Raw genomic sequence first — 18,886 nt, forward strand, 5'->3', positions numbered from 1 at the left:
GCTCATATGAGAACCATAGGGCAAGTAAACATCAGTGATGAGGTGGGACGTACCACTGAAGTTCCCACTGATGACATAGGGAATGACACCTTCTGGCCACACCCTCTCAGGCCTGGAGGTTGCCGCCCTTTTCCTACGGCGTGATCCTTGCCGGTTTGGCACCGCTATGTTTCGACTGGTCTCATTGGCAGAAGACCCTGTAATTCACAAAACCCAGCCAATGATTAAGTTTGTACAATATAATCATAGAGAACTGTCAAATTAAAAAGTGAAACTCTGGTGAGAACATGGTAAAAACCAACCACCTTTTTGTGGAATCTAGAATGACCAATAACTGATACTATTGAGTCAGAAAGTGACCTGTTATGTGAATTGACAGTTCAGTTCACACAGACCATAACATACAGACCATGAGAAACTTAAACATTTGAGACTACAACATTTCAGCTGTTCCTAAATGGTGTGCTTTATAACTTCTGTTGAGCATTTTCTATAGGGCCTTCATAAACACTTTGAGAGTGCTGGTGATAAACATACTGTCACACCCTGATCTGTTTCACCTGTCTTGTGCTTGTCTCCACCCCCCACCAGGTGTCTCCCATTTTCCTCATTATCCCCTGTGTATTTATACCAGCGTTTTCTGTATGTCTGTTGCCAGTTCGTCTTCTCTTGCCAAGTCTTACCAGCGTTTTTTCCCGTTTTCCAGTCTCTCTAGTTTCTATTTTTCTAGTCCTCCCGGTTCTAACCATTCTGCCTGCCCTGACCCTGCCTGCCGTTCTGTCCTGATTGACGCTGCCCTGTTTTACTGACCATTCTGCCTGCCCTGATCCTGAGCCTGCCTGCCGTTCTGTCCTGATTGACGCTACCCTGTTTTACTGACCATTCTGCCTGCCCTGACCCTGAGCCTGCCTGCTGTCCTGTACCTGGTTACGAACCTCTGCCTGTCCTCAACCTGCCCTTTGCCTGCTCCCTGTGTTATAATAAATGATCTGAGAACTGAACCATCTGCCTCTTGTGTCTGCATCTGGGTCATATACTGAGTCGTGATAGTACGAACTGGCCATGACTGACCCAGCAGAATCGGACCAGCTCCGCAACGCTGTCTCCTTCCAAGGAGCCGCCATTGGAAGACACGAGGAGTTACTTCAAAACCTTATGGAAGGACTCCAGACCTTAGCGGGACACCATGATCAGGCTTTCACTGCGTTGCTGGAGCAATGCCGCAGGTTATCTACTAAGCAGCAAGACACAACAGTAACCCCCTAGGCTGTCAGTTACCCCACTACCAGCGGCGCCTCTCCCCAATCTACCCTGGCTTCCCGAGAACCTCGCTTACCTCCTCCGGAGCGCTACGCTGGAGATCCAGGATCCTGCCAGGCGTTTCTCTCCCAGTGTTCTCTCATCTTTGAGCTGCAGCCCTCTTCTTTTCCCTCGGATCACTCGAGGATAGCGTACTTGATAACGCTGATGTCTGGGAGGGCTCTCACCTGGGCTACGGCGGTGTGGGAGCAACAATCCACTGTTTGCCTCAGTCTGGAGGAGTTCGTGGCGGAGGTTAGAAAGGTGTTTGATTCGCCATTGTCCGGGAGAGAGGCTGCTCGTAAGCTAATGCAACTGCGTCAAGACTCCCATAGTGTGGCAGACTACACGGTAGATTTTCACACTTTGGCCACCGAGAGTGCCTGGAACCCGGAAACTCTGTTCGACACGTTCCTGCACAGTTTATCGGAGGTGGTTAAAGACGAGCTCGCAGACCAGGAGCTTCCCATGGATCTCAACTCTCTCATAGCCTTGACCATACGGATCGATGGGCGGCTACGGGAACGTAGGAGGGAGAGGAGATCTGCTGCCGGTCACACTCGCTCGTCCACGGCGCCCACCTCGCCTCCGAGGAATCCTGGAAGTCCCCGGGAGAATCCGATGTCACCCGAGTTCCCTCAGGAATCACAGAGGACTGTCGACTCGTTTCCTCCGGAGCCCATGCAACTGGGCAGGGCCGGATTGTCTCCAGCTGAACGCTTACGCAGACTAAGCACCAAGAGCTGTCTGTATTGTGGAACACCAGGACATTACATATCTACCTCTCCATTAAAAGACCAGGCTCATCCAGTAGGTATGAGTACGCTGGTGAGCCGTATGGGGAGTTGCCCATCTTCCATTACTCGCACCCCTCTCCATGCTATCCTTTTGTGGGGTGACCAGTCCAAATCTCTCCGGGTGCTCATTGACTCTGGGGCCGACATGAGCTTTATGGACGCTACCCTGGTGTCGGAGCTGGGAATCCCCACACGTCAGAGTGCTGGATGGGTGCTCTATTGGCAGAGTCACCCCCAATACGTTTCCCATTAACCTGAGAGTGTCAGGTAATTACAGTGAGTCTATGCAGTTCCTGCTCATTGAATACCCTCAGGTACCCGTGGTTGTGGGGTTTTCATGGCTCCAGAGGCACAATCTCCTTATCGACTGGACTGTTGTTTCTATCAATGGTTGGAGCCCGTTCTGCCATGCTCATTGCCTGAAGACGGCGCAGCCTGCCCCGGGAAGTCTTCCTGCAGGCTTAGGAGAAGCCTCGGACCTCTCCGCCGTTCCAGGACCTCCGGGAGGTTTTCAACAAGGCCCGTGCCACATCGCTTCCTCCGCATCGGCCCTACGACTGCGCTATCGACTTTCTCCCGGGCACTACACCACCTCGGGGGAGGCTTTATTCCCTGTCGGATCTGGAGACCAAGGCGATGAAAAGGTACACTGAGGACTCCCTGGCTGCAGGGTGTATCCATCCTTCTGTCTCACCCGCCGGCGCAGGGTCCTTCTTTGTGGAGAAGAAGGACAAAACCCTACGCCCGTGTATCGACTACCGGGGCCTGAATGACACCACGGTTAAAAAACATTACCCGCTACCACTCCTCACCTCGGCTTTTGAGCCTCTCCAGGGGGACTGATCACAAGAACCTGGAATATCTCCGCACCACCAAGCGCCTCAGCTCTAGGCAAGCTCGATGGGCCCCGCTATTCACTCGGTTCAACTTTACCATCTCCTACCAGCCGGGGTCCAAAAATGTGAAGCAGGATGCGCTCTCACGTCTCTATAGCCCCGCTGCTACACCGTCGGACCCCGAGACCATCCTCCCTACCTCTTGTCTAGCGGCTGCACTCATCTGGGGTATAGAGAACCAGGTCCGTGAGGCGCAGCATTCCCAGCCGGACCACGGGGGGGGGCCCGGCTAACCGGATGTTTGTCCCAGACTGTCCGTTCCCCAGTCCTGGAATGGGCTCATTCCTCCAGACTTGCCTGCCATCCTGGCTCCCGTTGGACCCTGGCCTTTGTACAACAACGTTTTTGGTGGCCCACCATGGTTCTTGATGTCTCCGCATTCATCGCCGCCTGCACTGTGTGTGCTCAGAATAAGACCCAGCGGCAAGCTCCGGCTGGCCTCCTTCAACCACTCCCTGTTCCTCACCGCCCCTGGTCCCATATATCCCTGGACTTAGTCACTGGTCTCCACCCCCCACCAGGTGTCTCCCATTTTCCCGATTATCCCCTGTGTATTTATACCTATGTTTTCTGTTGTCTGTTGCCAGTTCGTCTTGTCTTACCAACGTGTTTTCCCGTTTTCCAGTCTCTCTAGTTTCTGTTTTCTAGTTCCCCCTGTTTTACTGACCATTCTGCCTGCCCTGACCCTGAGCCTGCCTGCCGTCCTGTACCTCTCGGACTCTGATCTGGTTACGAACCTCTGCCTGTCCTCGACCTGCCCTTTGCCTGGAACCCATGTTATAATAAATTATCTTAGAACTGAACCTTCTGCCTCCTGTGTCTGCATCTGGGTCATATCCTGAGTCGTGATACATGCTGTTTGTTTAAAACAGGTGTCATGGCCAACTCAGTGTTGGAGAGGAGCCATCATCTGGTGCTGTGTGGTTAATGCATAGTACACATCTTCCTGGCAGATGCACTTGGAGAGAGTTACAAAGCCTCCTTCTATAATTGGCCTTGAGGTGGGAAAATGTGGGAACTATTTAACTGAATGAAAGCTTTTTTCTTGAACTTGTTTGTACTGTATCATTAAAGAAAAATTCCACCCAAAAACTATATTTTGGTATTTGTTTCATATGTCCATTGTTGATATAGGACCAAAATGTTTTTCATGTCAGCAATCAAGTTTTCAAGATATGTAACTTTCAAATTACAGAATAATGCAAAACGCAGCATCATATGATGCAAAATGCATCATACGGCCGTATTTTGAAAGTTACATATCTTGACAACTTGATTGCTGAAAAGCAAAACATTTTGGGACTATATCAACAATGGACTAATGAAACAAATAAACGTTTTTGGGTGGAGTTTTCCTTTAAGGAGACACATTTTAGTCAGCATTATATAATAGCACATGCATAAATGGAGTCAGACTTTTAGAACTGATGACAGGCACGTTTATAAGAAAATGCCAGCTTTAAGCCTATGGCACTAGGCCTAAGTCTATAGTCTCAATGACCATGACTGGGTCAGCCTCACAGCTCTTGCTCACCTGTGGTTGTCTGATTGAAGGTCTGGACGGTCCGTTGGGCCACGTTTATAATCCGGTCCACCTTAAACATACGCATGTCCTCCTCATCCAGAGCAATGTCTCCCCAAAAGGCAACTGAAACAGACACAGAGAGAGAAAGCATGTCAGACATATTTAAGGTGTCTTTACAATATTGGACATTGTTTTGCACTGTCCAATAGCCTCAAGGTTTCCCAGCTCTGCAGGTCAGACAAACCACGTAGATCACATAGACATCCATTCAAACCAAGGGAGAAAAAGCTAGACATTGTGGGCCTCCCGAGTGGCGCAGTGGTCTAAGGCACTGCATCGCAGTGCTAGCTGTGCCACTAGAGATCTGTCAGAGCTGGCCGCGACCGGGAGACCCATGGGGCGGCGCACAATTGGCGGAGGGATGTTCTTGTCCCATCGCGCACTAGCAACTCCTTTGGCAGGCCGGGCGAAGTGCACACTGACTCGGTAACCAGGTGTACAGTGTTTCCTCCGGCACATTGGTGCTGCTGGCTTCCGGGTTAAGCGGGCACTGTGTCCGTACGGGAGTTGCAGCGATGGGACAAGACTGTAACTACCATTTGGATACCACAAGGGGGTAAAATACCAAAGAAAAAGCTAGACATTGAGACACACGCGCACACACAATCCCTCCCCTCTCTTTAGCCCTCGCACTCAAACAGACACACAGAGTTGTGAAACAGCAGTTATGTGAATGTTTGAATAACAGGAGAGGAATGCTGTCTGAATCTCAGAGCTCTATAAGCTCCAAGCGAAATAAATCATATCAGGGGAGGGAACATCTCTGTATGACATTTATTGGAGGACATATGAAATCAATTAATGAGAGCTACATTCAAAAGCTTTTAGAGCAGCATACCCCAGATGTGCTGGGTCAATTCAGTTGCCGCTAAGAGAACTCTGAGGGAAAATGTAATGTCCTGATATTCTTGTACCGTTAATTAGTCCTCAAGCAGACCTAATACTGTGAGATGCTGCCTCGATACTGTATATGGGGCACCTTGAACAAGTAATAGGTTTTTAATGAGGCCAAGGAGAAGGAAGAATAACAAAACAGTCACCCTTTATGAGGAATATGCTTTATGGGATCCCTTTCTAAATGCCCTATTTCTGTGGCAGTTAGGGTAGGAGTCCTCTCCTCAGAGACATGCCGCTCTGTTTTACAAGCTTTCAACACCAGCACATTTCCTGGATTTACGGCCTGTCCTTTGTGCAGGAGTGGAATGGAGGGGTGGAGGGAAGGAGGAAGAGAGAAGGGGTGGCAGGGTAATCCATGTCTGAACAGGAAGATGAGAGCAGGGGGAAGAGGGGAGGAAAGGGAGGAGGACGGCATAAAGCCTCACTGCCCACCTCATAACCCTGTGGGGAGGAGAGTGTGAGGAGGAGGGAGAAAGATTATCCATTGCAAACATGTTTTCACTGTGTGTGTGAGGGTTATACTCCTTGGGGATAGGAAGCAGAGTACCAAGGGATAGATAAAGTCAGACCTAATGGAGTCCTCTGCTGTGGCTTGAGTAAATATGGTACTGACTACTGTGTGTCCACAATATGAGCGTGAAAGTAGGTTACCCCAAAAATTACCCAGAGTTGTTGAAAATCAAGTGCAATAGTGAAAGATGGACAACTAGGAACTGACAAACTGTGGTCTAGGAATCAAAGTGAAAGCATATTTTCAGCGTGTATGGTTGTTTTTAGAAGACTACAAAAACATCTAAGACAAAGCTCTTTTATAACTGAGCTATCATTGGCCCGGCTGTTGATAACAGTCAGATAGTGGTGTGTGTTTGTCTCAAAGAGAAAGGAAGAGAAAGAAAACAATAGAGGAAAAAAGTTTTGGCTTGTGTCCCTTATCCACCAGAGGAGAATTATTGAAACAGTATGCAGCCAATCTCCCACAAGCAACAGAAAGGGTCAGAGAGGGCATGTTGTAGAGCAGCGAGGCTAGGCACGGTTACTGGCTAATGACAGTAATAAGAAAATATGTAGATCTCTGTCTGCAAGATAGGGCACGCTCAGAGCTCAGCGGGCAGGTTTGAAATACCACAAGTCAAAGGGATACTCGAATTTGCACTCAGAAAAACGCTCAATCACTGTGAGTGTGACCAAATCCATGAAACATAAAACAGACTATTCCTAAATCAGCACTAATACAGACACTCTGTGCCAAGAGTATATCTGATCACTGCTAGCTACCAGCTGTCCATACAGTATGCAATGGATACAAACTGACTGTCTTACTTCTGATTCCTAGAACTGACTGACAGCATTAAAGAATGAGAACAGAAAGCACTTGGACAGAACCAACATAAATGTGGGGCTGATGTCACAGAGAGGACAGTAAGCACTAAGAGAGGCATGTCCAAAATAATTTGCTAAGTACTCTTCCCTTTAACACAGTGGAAGATGAAAATGCAGCTGCAATTTGAAGAGTAACCCTGCTTTCCCTAATGCTTAATGCTACAGTAATACTGCACTCAGTTCCAGTTATTAGCAGTGATTTACTGGCCTAATACTAGAACCAACTAACCACACAACAAGGTGCAGGATTGTCCCCCTACCCCCACCCCACTGCCCTACACAGAGGGCTAATGTACTCTCTGTCCATGGCAGAGACCCACTCATCCACAAAGCATTCTGGGGAAAAGCTCTTAATCCAGCGTATAATTGTTCCCTGACAACAGCGAAGATTGAAATGAGCAAATGCACAGCCCCTGCGGCATTAGGCCTCATTTCCCCCGGGCTTTCCAGTCGTCGTGGAGAAGCTGCAGGTTTAAGAAAAGTCTTGCAGGGATTGAGAATTAATCCCATTGTCTCCTGGCTTGAATTATCCACGGACACAGACTGAATATCTGGAATCTTCAATATGGGGCACCGGGCAGAGGACAGGATGGCAGCCATTGCACTGGCCAGTTGTTTTTTAAACTGAGAAACCCCACTGCATGTGCACCACTGTCAAACCCAGAGAGAGAGAGAGAGCAAGAGAGAGAGAGTGGCAGATGGGAGCAGATCATTATTGAGCATAGCACTGCTGCCACTCTCTCTCTCTTTCCAGCAACATTCATGAACTAAATGACAACAGCTGCAGCTATGGTAGTAATATCAACAGGAATGTAAAGGATGAACAATTTGATAATTTCACTCTGAAAGATAGTTTATAGATTATATGGTTTTCAGTGTCCTAACATAAACATCTACGGTAGGAAAACATTTTCATCAGCGTGCCACGCTCAGTGGCTGGGACAAAGATGGTTGTCATCACTATATGTGGACATACTGGGAAGATAAAAATGGCCTTTGATGAAATATTTGATTGATTGCACTTTGTGTGTGTGTTACACTTTGACCCTCCGCTGCAACCTGAACTCAGGGGTAGACTTAACATGGTAAATGCTAATCTGTCTCCCCCATTAAGTATGATATGTTACAATTTGTATGGTATGTATTAATTTGTGGATGTCCATCATCCATTTCGTATGAAATTTTACGAATTACAATTCACATGATATGTTACAAATTGCAATTCGTATAATATGTTACGAAACTGCAATACGTATGATATGTTACGAATTCCAATTTGTTGTGGCTAACGTTAGCTAGGCTAGGGTAAAGGTTAGGATTAGGAGTTAGGTTAAAGGGTTAAGGTTAGGGTTAGGGGAAGGCTTAGCTAACATGCTACGTAGTTGCAAAGTAGTAAGTAATTGCAAAGTTGCTAATTAGGTAAAATGCTAAAGTTGTCTGTGATGATATTCGAACACGCAACCTTTGATGTTGCTAGACGTTCACGTTATACGTTGAGCCATCCACCCCGACCCCCCTCCTTTCGTTATTAACTTAAAGCTGCAATATGTAATAGATCTGTCATTGTCACTGAAAGCAAGTCTAAGAAGCGGTAGATATGTTCTATGTGTCCTATTTCTATGCTTCCCATTCTTAAGTTACATTTTTGCTTCTTTTACTTTCGATTTTGTACACCAGCATCAAAAAGCTGAAAATACAATATTTTTGGTAATCGAAAAGACATTTCACAGCGGTTTACATTTACATTACATTTTTACATTTTAGCAGACGCTCTTATCCAGAGCGCCTTACAGTTAGTGAGTGCATAAATTATTTTTATTTTTCATACTGGCCCCCCGTGGGAATCGAACCCACAACCCTGGCGTTGCAAACGCCATGCTCTACCAACTGAGCTACATCCCTGCCGGCCATTCCCTCCCCTACCCTGGACGACGCTGGGCCAATTGTGCGCCGCCCCATGGGTCTCCCGGTCGCGGCCGGCTACGACAGAGCCTGGATTCGAACCAGGATCTCTTAGACCACTGCGCCACTTGGTTTAGATCGTACAATGATTCTCTGTTTTGTCACATAAACTGAAATTAGGCAAACTATTAGAATCTTAGCAAACAGGAAATGGCAGAGCGATTTCTGCCTAGTGCACCTTTAAGTAACCTTCTGTCTTATGTAACCAAACAAAATTTAACATATCATACTAATTTCAGTGTCCCGGATTTAAGTTTACTATGTTATGTCTAGTCTATGAGACCAGGCTGCCCCCTCCCCCATAGCTGGAAGGAATGTCTCTTTAGATAATCTTAACCATCATAAACCCTTTAAATCTCAGACCACCCCCATCAATCTGTTTGCCCTGTCAGATTATGCACGAGATCTCTATCAAATTAAACACCATTTGATTCAGGGAATTCCCAGGACATGGCCTCAGTGTCAGACACACACAATGACTGACAGACACTCTTTACTGGCAATTGTCCCTGTTTGACTAGCAGGGCACCACATCTGCTACAGTAAAACTACATCAACAAGCATCATCTAAAAACTAACACCACTGTCAAACAAAGGAAAGTTGGATCAGTAGGACCACAGTGCAGGCAACGTGAGGCTAAGACCTAAAGACATCTGTAGTACTCAGTTTCCCTGAAGAAAAGTTATATTTTCCCATCGAAGACCCTGAGATGAGGGGTGGAAAAAAAACAGCTGACGTGGGCTTGAAATGCATTACAATGACATGGCGACGCCTTTCACAGTGCGGGTGTTCTGTAACAAACTTTGCATTTGAATTCCAATGGAAGCCAATAGTGTATTGAGTTAAGATGATTACCATCTGATGTCTGTACAAGGATCACATTTCAGGTTTCATTCTGTGCCTGCGAACCCTATCTGATTCCACACATACTGGCTACAGTGGGACAACAGGGAGATACAGTACACTCGTTGTGCCTCCTGTTGCTGTATCTTTAAAATGCCTGAGAGAAAAAACTAACAAAGCATCCAAGCACCATGAATAGAGAGGCAAACAGCGTCTTACAGTCTATGAAAAGCTTATAACTACAGTAAGAGGTGTTTGGTGGAATTATGGAAGGTGGGAGTATTGTAAATATTATGCCCCTCTCCTGTAAAAACAACTCCAGCTGTTAATCTTAAACAAATGCTTACCATGACATTTCCTTACACTGCAATTTGAGCCCAAGGCAGGAGAACAAACTCCACTTGTATGCTCATTTCAAAGATAACTAAGGTGTAATTAGGAAAGAAGTTCCGGAGAAGCCTCAAGCTAAAGCCCCAGATACTAGGAGGGGATTATACTCCAATAAAAGCCTAGAAGTCTCATCAGGCACCACAGCAGAGATCAGGCCAGAGTTACTGCCACCCCAGTCAGTCCTATTATTGACACCATGAAGACAGCTTCATCTGGAGAGCCACACGTCCAGAGCCTGTCTCTCCTTATGCATTTCACACTCCATCAGGCCCATTAGCCAGATCTTATTTCCCATATTTATCCATGTCTAAAATGTAAGCTTAATGTTGACTGACATAGTGTTCTCCAATAACTCCCAAACTGTATATCCATAGCATTTTCAAATAATCATTATAGAGTTTCATGATCATGTAACCATTGCAACATATTACATCTGTTATCACTCATCTGCCACATCTTGGCAATGCATTGCTAGTCAAGAGGGCTAGCTACATAAGGTACACATCTGAGATTAGAGAAGAGTTGCTTAAGATATGACTTGAATTCATTAGTCAAGCTGAGATGTGCTTAGATGCATTGAGTCACGAAAAGACTTAAAACCCTCTTAAAATATCTCATGAATAAATAAATGATGTTCAAAATCAAATGAAAGAGACTTCTAAGAAACTACAGGTGGGGAAATCAATACTATTTCCAGATGAACAGTAATGAAGCTCAAATGAAGTCAAACTGAATGACAAATGGGACTGAATTGTAAAGAAGTCCCCCTTTTGCTTGTTTAGCGTCTCATTATTGTTGCTTAATTGGGCGTGCTTTGAGTCATTTAAATTAGCACTCCCACAGCATTTGTTATTTCTTAGCACTGGCAACAAACAAATTGTCCCACTCCCCACTAATGCACCCACATTATTCCCACACCATGGCACCCTAATCACCTGAAAACTACAGGAGCAAACCTGTTGATGTAAACTACATTGTGTGTGGGGTGAGCTGGTTTGTATACATTCCATCTTCCATGCATGGCTGCTTACCCTTTAGGAAACGAATTGGCTTTTAATGATAATGGGTCTTAGAGCTTTCTAGAGGCAGGTCCCAATATGAACTAAATAAAGAAATAGAGATGGAAAGTTTAGAAGCAAATCAACAAACCATATAACAGACATTATGAAGCCATACTATGAGTATAACATTTTTACAGCAATACTGACATTCCTACTGCTTTTTTGCTGACTAATATAATCACCCCTCAAAGGCGCCCCCAATGACAAACATCTGGTTCTTACTGTCTCAATTGCACTAGTAATACACTATATCTGTTTGAGAAGGACCATACACACTTCACTATCTGTTTGAGAATGACCATACACACTTCACTATATCTGTTTGAGAATGACCATACACACTTCACTATCTGTTTGAGAATGACCATACACACTTCACTATATCTGTTTGATTATGAACATACACAAGTCATTACATCTGTTTGAGAATAACCATACACGCTAGGATCACATTTTACAGTGTGATTTATATTCAGTGATTTAAAGATCCAGGATTTGAACCCTTGAGTAGCTCATGTGAGCTCTCCATGTATGGCAAGAGAACAGGGCCTCAAGCTGCAAGCAACAAGCTCCCTCTGGGTCATACTCTCAACAGCTGAGGACACCTGAAATTAATCAGGGAATTATCTAACTAAACTCGTCAGATGATAAAGGCATCAGATGGCTGCCTGCCTTCGAACCATCCCTCATCACCCCATGATCCTGTGTTTATTATCAAGTCAGAGACTAGCTCAAAGCCAAATGCAGTAATGGTGGGAATGATTAAAGGCTTGGGTTGAATGCACACATGCAATTCTCAGGGCCAGTAAACAGCCCCTAGATAAGCTGCCAAGCCCAACTGAATGGGCTGCACTCACCTTACGCTGGTGTGGCCAGTCTGCCCAGCCTGCCCTCCACCTTCCAGCAGCTCTGCCCTGGCATGGTGTGAATGACCTACAGTCTGTGGGAACTGCCAGGGCCAGTCAGAGGGGAGAGGAGGGGGGCTGGGGGAGACGGAAAACCACTTGCATAAGCGAGGGCAGGGGGTTGCTTGAGGCTGGTCTCCTCCACTCCCTCCCTATAGGCTACAACACATATATCTTGGTAACGCTTAGAGCAGAGGAGCTCAAACGCAGTGCAAAGCCTGCAGACTGATGTCAGAATACAAATTAGGATATGATATAAAATTCAGGAGACTCAACCCTTGCAAGACGCTCCTTGGTACATTAAGTCATCTACCCCATTATAATCCATAATCAAATGTCAACTCAGTTTCTGCTCTCTTGAAGATCTATCATTATTTAAATAGAGGAGACATTGAGCATGACTTGCTCTCATCCATTTTTTATATAGAAAGTGAGTGGATCTAATCTCAATGGATCTTACAGTCTTAAATGAGTTGTTGGGATGCTGCCAAGGTTCGAGCTCCGTGAACTAAGGCATTTTCCATTAGTTAACTATCGGCTTTAAATGGCATTTCCCCATATACAATTTATATGAATCAATTTATATGAATGTTATCAATTATATTTTGCTCAAGTGAACCTCAAGTTAAATTATTTATTGTTTAATCTTGTCAGCTGGAAAGCACACTGTCCATTGTATTGATCTAAAGCTAACCTTGAGCAGCAGACAGCTATCAAATTGACTCAATGCAATGGTGTCTTTAAGGGGTAATAAGAGTAAAAAATCTATATAGGCACGAGGCCAAGTGAGTGAAGGAACACTACAGCAATTTCGATTGCTGACAGTGGTTGTCACCTTTTGCTCTCTAGCATATGAACAAGTAAACTAGTGGGTGAGAGCGTGAGTGAGTCAGTGAGCGAGCCATTGAGTGAAGAAGTCTGAGTGAGATTAAATAGGGCTGAATCACAGGTGCCTCAGATCTTTGGGAAAAGAGTACAAAAGTTGGATCTGGGTCAACTTCAGCAATCCCCTGGATTATTTAACAAAGCAGAGCATGCTGAAGGAGCAGGTGGAAAGAGCTGGGAGAGCTAAGAGTGAGGAGGGGAGAGGGGCAGGAGAGCTGGGAGTGAGGAGGGGAGAGGGGGGAGAGTGGGGAGTGAGGAGAGGGAGCTGGGAGTGAGGAGGGGAGAGGAGGCTGGGGGACTGAGAGGCTTGACGTGGGTGGGAGTTATACTTGCTGTCTCGCCACCACCTGTCCTAAACATTGACCAGGGGTAACATTGAACATAATAACACTCTGTTCATAATGATGATGGGAATGGTCTACCATCATTACTAAAATAATCATTATTTCTTGACATTTGATTGCTACAACTCGTGATTTAGAGTCCCTGCCTAAATACACAACAGAGTTTGCTTGTTTTGTTTTGGTAATTTGCTCTGTCTAGACAAATGAAAGACATGTTAGGTCAACGGGATAAGCAACTAGCTACAAATGCACACCATGGACCTTGATCCATAGCAAACACTGCAAATTACATATTTGTTCATGTTGCATCCTCAATTCCAGCCTATACATATAATCCTGATTTGAAGATACATCATTTTTTACATTTAGGAATACCACTTCGGAGCACTTGTACTGATCGATTTACCCTGCTTCTGGGGGGCTCCTTACCCGGAGTCATGTGTAGGGTAAAAAAAAAATCTGGGAACTATCAATAAATTCCCTGGCTTTCTAGAAATCCTGGTTGGAAGATTCCGGATTTCCTGCTTTCCTGCTTATTCCCTCCTGATTCCAGGTCCTCTAACCGGGATTTCTGGAAAACCAGGGAATTTATTGAAAGTTCCCTGAATTTTGCAACCCTAGTCATGTGTCAGTTATCCTACTATTTGCAAGTGAAATATAACAATTTGTCCTGACCACTGAGATGACGAATACTGATGACTTACGTAAGGGTTGCTCTTCTAAACAGATCTATGTAGAGAGTTGAGAGTAGAGTAGAGGAAGCAACCTCTTGAACCCAACCTCATCACATCATCACTCTTACTATGTACAAGAGGAGTATAAACATGCTACATGAAATTTGAGCAATGTGTGTGTGATGCATTCTGTATTGCAACATACCACTTGAATTATGATCTGCCTCTGCAGCAATTAGAGTGGCTGGTATATGGTCTTCTATTTCATGCTCAACCCAGCTTCTTCTCATTACAAAAAGAGGACAAAGAATCCAGGCCACTGGACTGAGGAGAGAGGAAGAGGAGGTGACGGAGGACTGAATTGACAAGGACCTGAATAAGAGTAAGACTTTACACATGGGTAATTCCACTGTAACAGAATGATGCTGAGACTCTTTAAAATGTATGTTAAACAAACAAACCATACAACTCTATGCACAAGGACTACTTTTAACAATTTCCACTGACCATTTTACAAAAACGCATTTACCTGAATAATAATAATAAAATAATATGCCATTTAGCAGACGCTTTTATCCAAAGCGACTTACAGTCATGCGTGCATACATTTTTGTGTATGGGTGATCCCGGGGATCGAACCCACTACCTTGGCGTTACAAGCGCCGTGCTCTACCAGCTGAGCTACAGAGGACCACAGTGCAGATGCAAAGTTTGGTAAAAGAATGACGGTTTGAGCCGTTTGTGCCATCACTCTGTTTACCGTAGAATTGCCCACATCCCCTTCCCCTGCATGATGCTGTCAATGGAGAATGAGACATACACAAGCACCAAACCATTTAAGTACCAGGGAGAACTTCCAGAGGGGTCATTTCTAAGAGGAGTCACAAGGAGCCATGTCTATCTGTAACATAAATACATTCACCAGATGGGAAAAAAATCTCTCAGAATTCCCCAAAGACACTTGGAGAGACAGTGAATTAACAGCACAGTGTTTATTACGATGACAACTGAGATATCCTCTTCCACACAAAATATAGGCCTATTCTGTTATGAATGTTGACTTTATATTTGGAGAAATCAGCTATACAGGGAATGGTGCAATCCAATACTTCAACAGAACTGGATGTAGCTAATCCAAATGTATTGATTTAGTTTAATTAGGCTTCACTTATTGTCTGGATTATGAATAAGGACCCCTGCAACCTAGGCTATGGGAGAAGAAGGCCCATGACAATGAGAGCAATGTCCAAGGAAACTTGCAGATAACAGCCAAGATATAATTAGAAGAACACATACAATATGGGTCTAATGGGTTTTAGAGGGGTCAGAAGTGGAGATCATTCATACATGAGGATTAAATAGATCCGGGGTGTATTCACTAGGAGCCAAATTGAACCAAACGGAACGAAAAGGGGAGGGGCCTACCTGCATTTGTCCAATAGAAACTGTCGTTTTCGTTGCAAAACGTTTCTCCCCATGTGTAGCCTACAGCACCCCGCTTGTTTTCAGTGGTCGCGAACAGCCGGTGAAGTAAATGCACGTCATTTTGCGCAATGACAAAACCAGGTGGGGAACACAAGAGCCTCATAATAACATAGTAGACTGCAGTGTTTTTCTTCACGACCAAGGCCTACAAAGCCTAAGTAAATGTAAGATCGGTAGCAAGGATTTTAATAGTTTCAACCGACAGTTCAATGGGTGATGATTTGGTGCTATCCAAATGAATCTTCCAAGTTAAGCCATACATTTGATTAAATAGGCTATTCTAAAAATGCCATATTTTTGACAACTACACAGTCAGATCATAAATTAAAAGATACTCTTAACTATAGATAAAGATATGCCGGAACTTTTAAACTAATAACATTTTCCATTATGTTCTTCTAGTAAAAATTCCAAACTTTTTTTTTCTTCCATGCTTTGAAAATTGTACCCTGGGAAATGACATTGATGTCCTCATTTTATTTCCACGAGTGCCATCTTTCCACCACCAGCTATGCCGACAGTATGTTACTGTGTTCAATCATGTGTACAACAGCAAAACTATGACAATAGGTAAAAACTAAAGAATCATAAAAAATCCCCTTTAAAACCCGATTCAAAGCTGTCATCTCCAAATGCATTTCCCTCACTTCCAAACACACAAAAGCATTTCGTGGCATGTTTTAAGTCCAAATATTAGATAAATAGCATTCTGAAAGCTTACCAGCTTTACAGGGATCCTTATAGTCGATCACATCTGAGGTGGCAGTGGGCTCCACATAGTAGCTTGTTTCTATTGCTTCTAAATCGATCGCCGATATCATGCAAAGGCAGGATAGAAGAAACAAACATCTCGTTGTGAGATCCATGATTCGTGAGTGAGGGGTACAGCAAAATACGAGAAATAAGAGGTAAAGAAAAAGAGGAACGAGAGAGAGAGAGAAAATGGGAGGTTTTGGGGGAAATGAGATCTCTCCGGAGGGCGGGTTTAAAATCAGAGCTCAGCCTCTCCACAATGTCTTGATTCTGGGGCAGTGATTCGCTCCCCTAGCCGTGCTCCCGGCTAGTGCATTTGCCAGCAAACTTCGGTGATCGTGGCACATCATCACGTTGGTATGTCTGGAGAGGGGCCACGGCAATGGGAAAATACTTTCTTAGCCTATATAAAATGATAACCCCTAAACTGAATGTATGTTTATACCTTCTTGAAAGTCTTTCAATTGTTACAATGTGTTTAAACAAATATTACATTTTGCCAAAGCATTTAATTACAACACAGCACAAGATCTCGAAATGTGCGTGCATGGACAATATCCTGGAAAATGAAGAGCATCATTCTTATGATACCTACGGTTCAAAGTGTATTCTTTTTATGTGATTTGAGAGTCAGTATAATCTCAAATCCATCATCATTCTAAAGTTACGAATCACCAAAGTTACATTTTGTGTATCATCATGCCCCTCTCTCTGCTCTCATAGTCAACACACACATACACTTTTATTCCTGGTTGACATTGTTAGACAGGGTTCCCCTACAACAGACGCAAGGTACAAATCTAGTGACCATTATCACAGCCTCTTGAACAGTATCATCACTTCATTAGATATCCAACTATGACACAATTAGAGACAAAAATAAATAAAATGTTAAATAAAAAGGGAGTTATAATTCATACTGTGTATCATTTTAAATATAGGTTAAAACAGCAATGGTTTTTATTGAGTTAAGCGCCACCTGTTGCCAACACATGGAATTATCAAATTTTACACTACAGTTATGGAAATTCACTCATTGATTTATCTAAAAGTAAACATGAAGAATGATTACATTATTTTAATGTGTATGTGATTGTGAATAAACCCTAAAAGGGCATGACAATAAATCAGTAACGTAATCTGATTATTGGATTATTTTCATTTCTATCACATATATATATATATATATATATATATATATATATAATTAAAAACTTGCACCAAATATTCAATACAGGAATAATTAAACACAATGCTGCAGACCGATCATTTCCTAACTAACTGCCCACCCAACTCCCCAGAATCCTTGGTCAAATGCTGGTTTAGCTGCCTGCTGTATCTTGTTGATGAAGTGGCATCACTGCTAAAAGGTCAGTTTCAATGTCAAGTTCCAGGGAAAGCTTTCCCAACCCTCATTCTTTGTGTAATCATAGGCCTACTACTACATTATTCAAAGTTTGCAAAAACACATAGATTAGGTAACTTTTAGTGTACTCCTTTTTCCACTGAAACTAGAGATGAGTTGAGATTAGCTGAGTAAGCACATCTGTCATGTGTCTCATCTCAGAGTTTTGGGAGTGAACAGGATGGAGCTGTGTTGACTAAATAAAAGTATCCTTTTGACACAAAGATCATGATGAAATTGCGTCTGACTTTTTGGTAAAAAAAAAAACTGGAAAGCAACCAAGGAGAGCAAATTTGGCCGTTTAAAAAAAAAAATTCAAATAGTTTAGAACAGACAGGAAATGCTTCCATTTACACTGAAAGGTGACTGCTGAGCCGTGTTTAAAAAATCTGCCATTTCAGTGTGTTTGAGACAGAGCTTGACCCCTTGACTTTTTCCACATTTTGTTACGTTACAGCCTTATTCTAAAATGGATTAAATAAATACAAATCCTCATCAATCTACACACAATACCCCTTAATGACAAAGCTAAAACAATTTTTTGGAAGTTTTTGCAAATGTATAAAAAATAAATTAAAAAAATACCATATTTACATAAGTATTCAGACCCTTTGCTATGAGACTCGAAATTGAGCTCAGGTGCATCCTGTTTCCATTGATCATCCTTGAGATGTTTCTACAACTTGAATGGAGTCCACCTGTGGTAAACCCTAATCTCCCGAGTGGCGCAGTGGTCTAAGGCACTGCATCGCAGTGCTAGCTGTGCGAATCCAGGCTCTGTCGTAACCGGCCGCGACCGGGAGACCTATGGGGCGGCGCACAATTGGCCCAGCGTCGTCCAGGGTAGGGGAGGGAATGGCCGGCAGGGGATGTAGCTCAGTTGGTAGAGCATGGCGTTTGCAACGCCAGGGTTGTGGGTTCGATAAAATAATGTATGCGCTAACTGTAAGTCGCTCTGGATAAGAGCGTCTGCTAAATGACTAAAATGTAAATTCAATTGATTGGACATGATTTGGAAAGGCACATACCTGTCTATATAAGGTCCCACAGTTGACAGTGCATGTCAGAGCAAAAACCAAGCCATGAGGTCAAAGGAATTGTCCATAGAACTCCAAGACAGGATTGTGTCGAGGCACAGATCTGGGGAAGGGTACCAAAACATTTCTGTAGCTTTGAAGGTCCCCAAGAACACAGTGGCATCCATCATTCTTAAATGGAAGATGTTTGGAACCACTAAGACTCTTCCTAGAGCTGGCCGCCCGGCCAAACTGAGCAATCGGGGGAGAAGGGCCTTGGTCAGGGAGGTGACCAAGAACCCGATGGT

The 18,886-nt window shown here is 44.0% G+C and overlaps 1 protein-coding gene across 3 annotated transcripts in view; it reads right to left on the reverse strand.

Annotated features, from left to right (window-relative positions):
- Nucleotides 1-16,379, reverse strand: part of LOC311145167 (bone morphogenetic protein 1-like) — a 45,260-nt gene extending 28,881 nt beyond the window's left edge. The window contains exons 1-5 of one of the 3 annotated variants that reach the window (XM_084181376.1): nt 14,125-14,256; nt 11,969-12,094; nt 11,082-11,152; nt 4,527-4,640; nt 54-197 (exon numbers count right to left, since the gene is read on the reverse strand). In XM_084181376.1, coding sequence (XP_084037502.1) covers nt 54-197; nt 4,527-4,602 — 220 coding nt within the window. In that variant the 5' untranslated portion in view covers nt 4,603-4,640; nt 11,082-11,152; nt 11,969-12,094; nt 14,125-14,256. Of the gene's footprint in view, nt 1-53; nt 198-4,526; nt 4,641-11,081; nt 11,153-11,968; nt 12,095-14,124; nt 14,258-16,125 lie in introns of those variants that run through there. The other 2 variants (XM_084181375.1, XM_084181374.1) reach the window with 2 other exon arrangements.
- Nucleotides 16,380-18,886: the final 2,507 nt, after the last annotated feature.

The sequence above is a fragment of the Coregonus lavaretus genome (genome assembly GCF_964263955.1).
Source record: "Coregonus lavaretus genome assembly, chromosome: 17".
Classification (NCBI taxonomy): Eukaryota; Metazoa; Chordata; class Actinopteri; order Salmoniformes; family Salmonidae; genus Coregonus; species Coregonus lavaretus.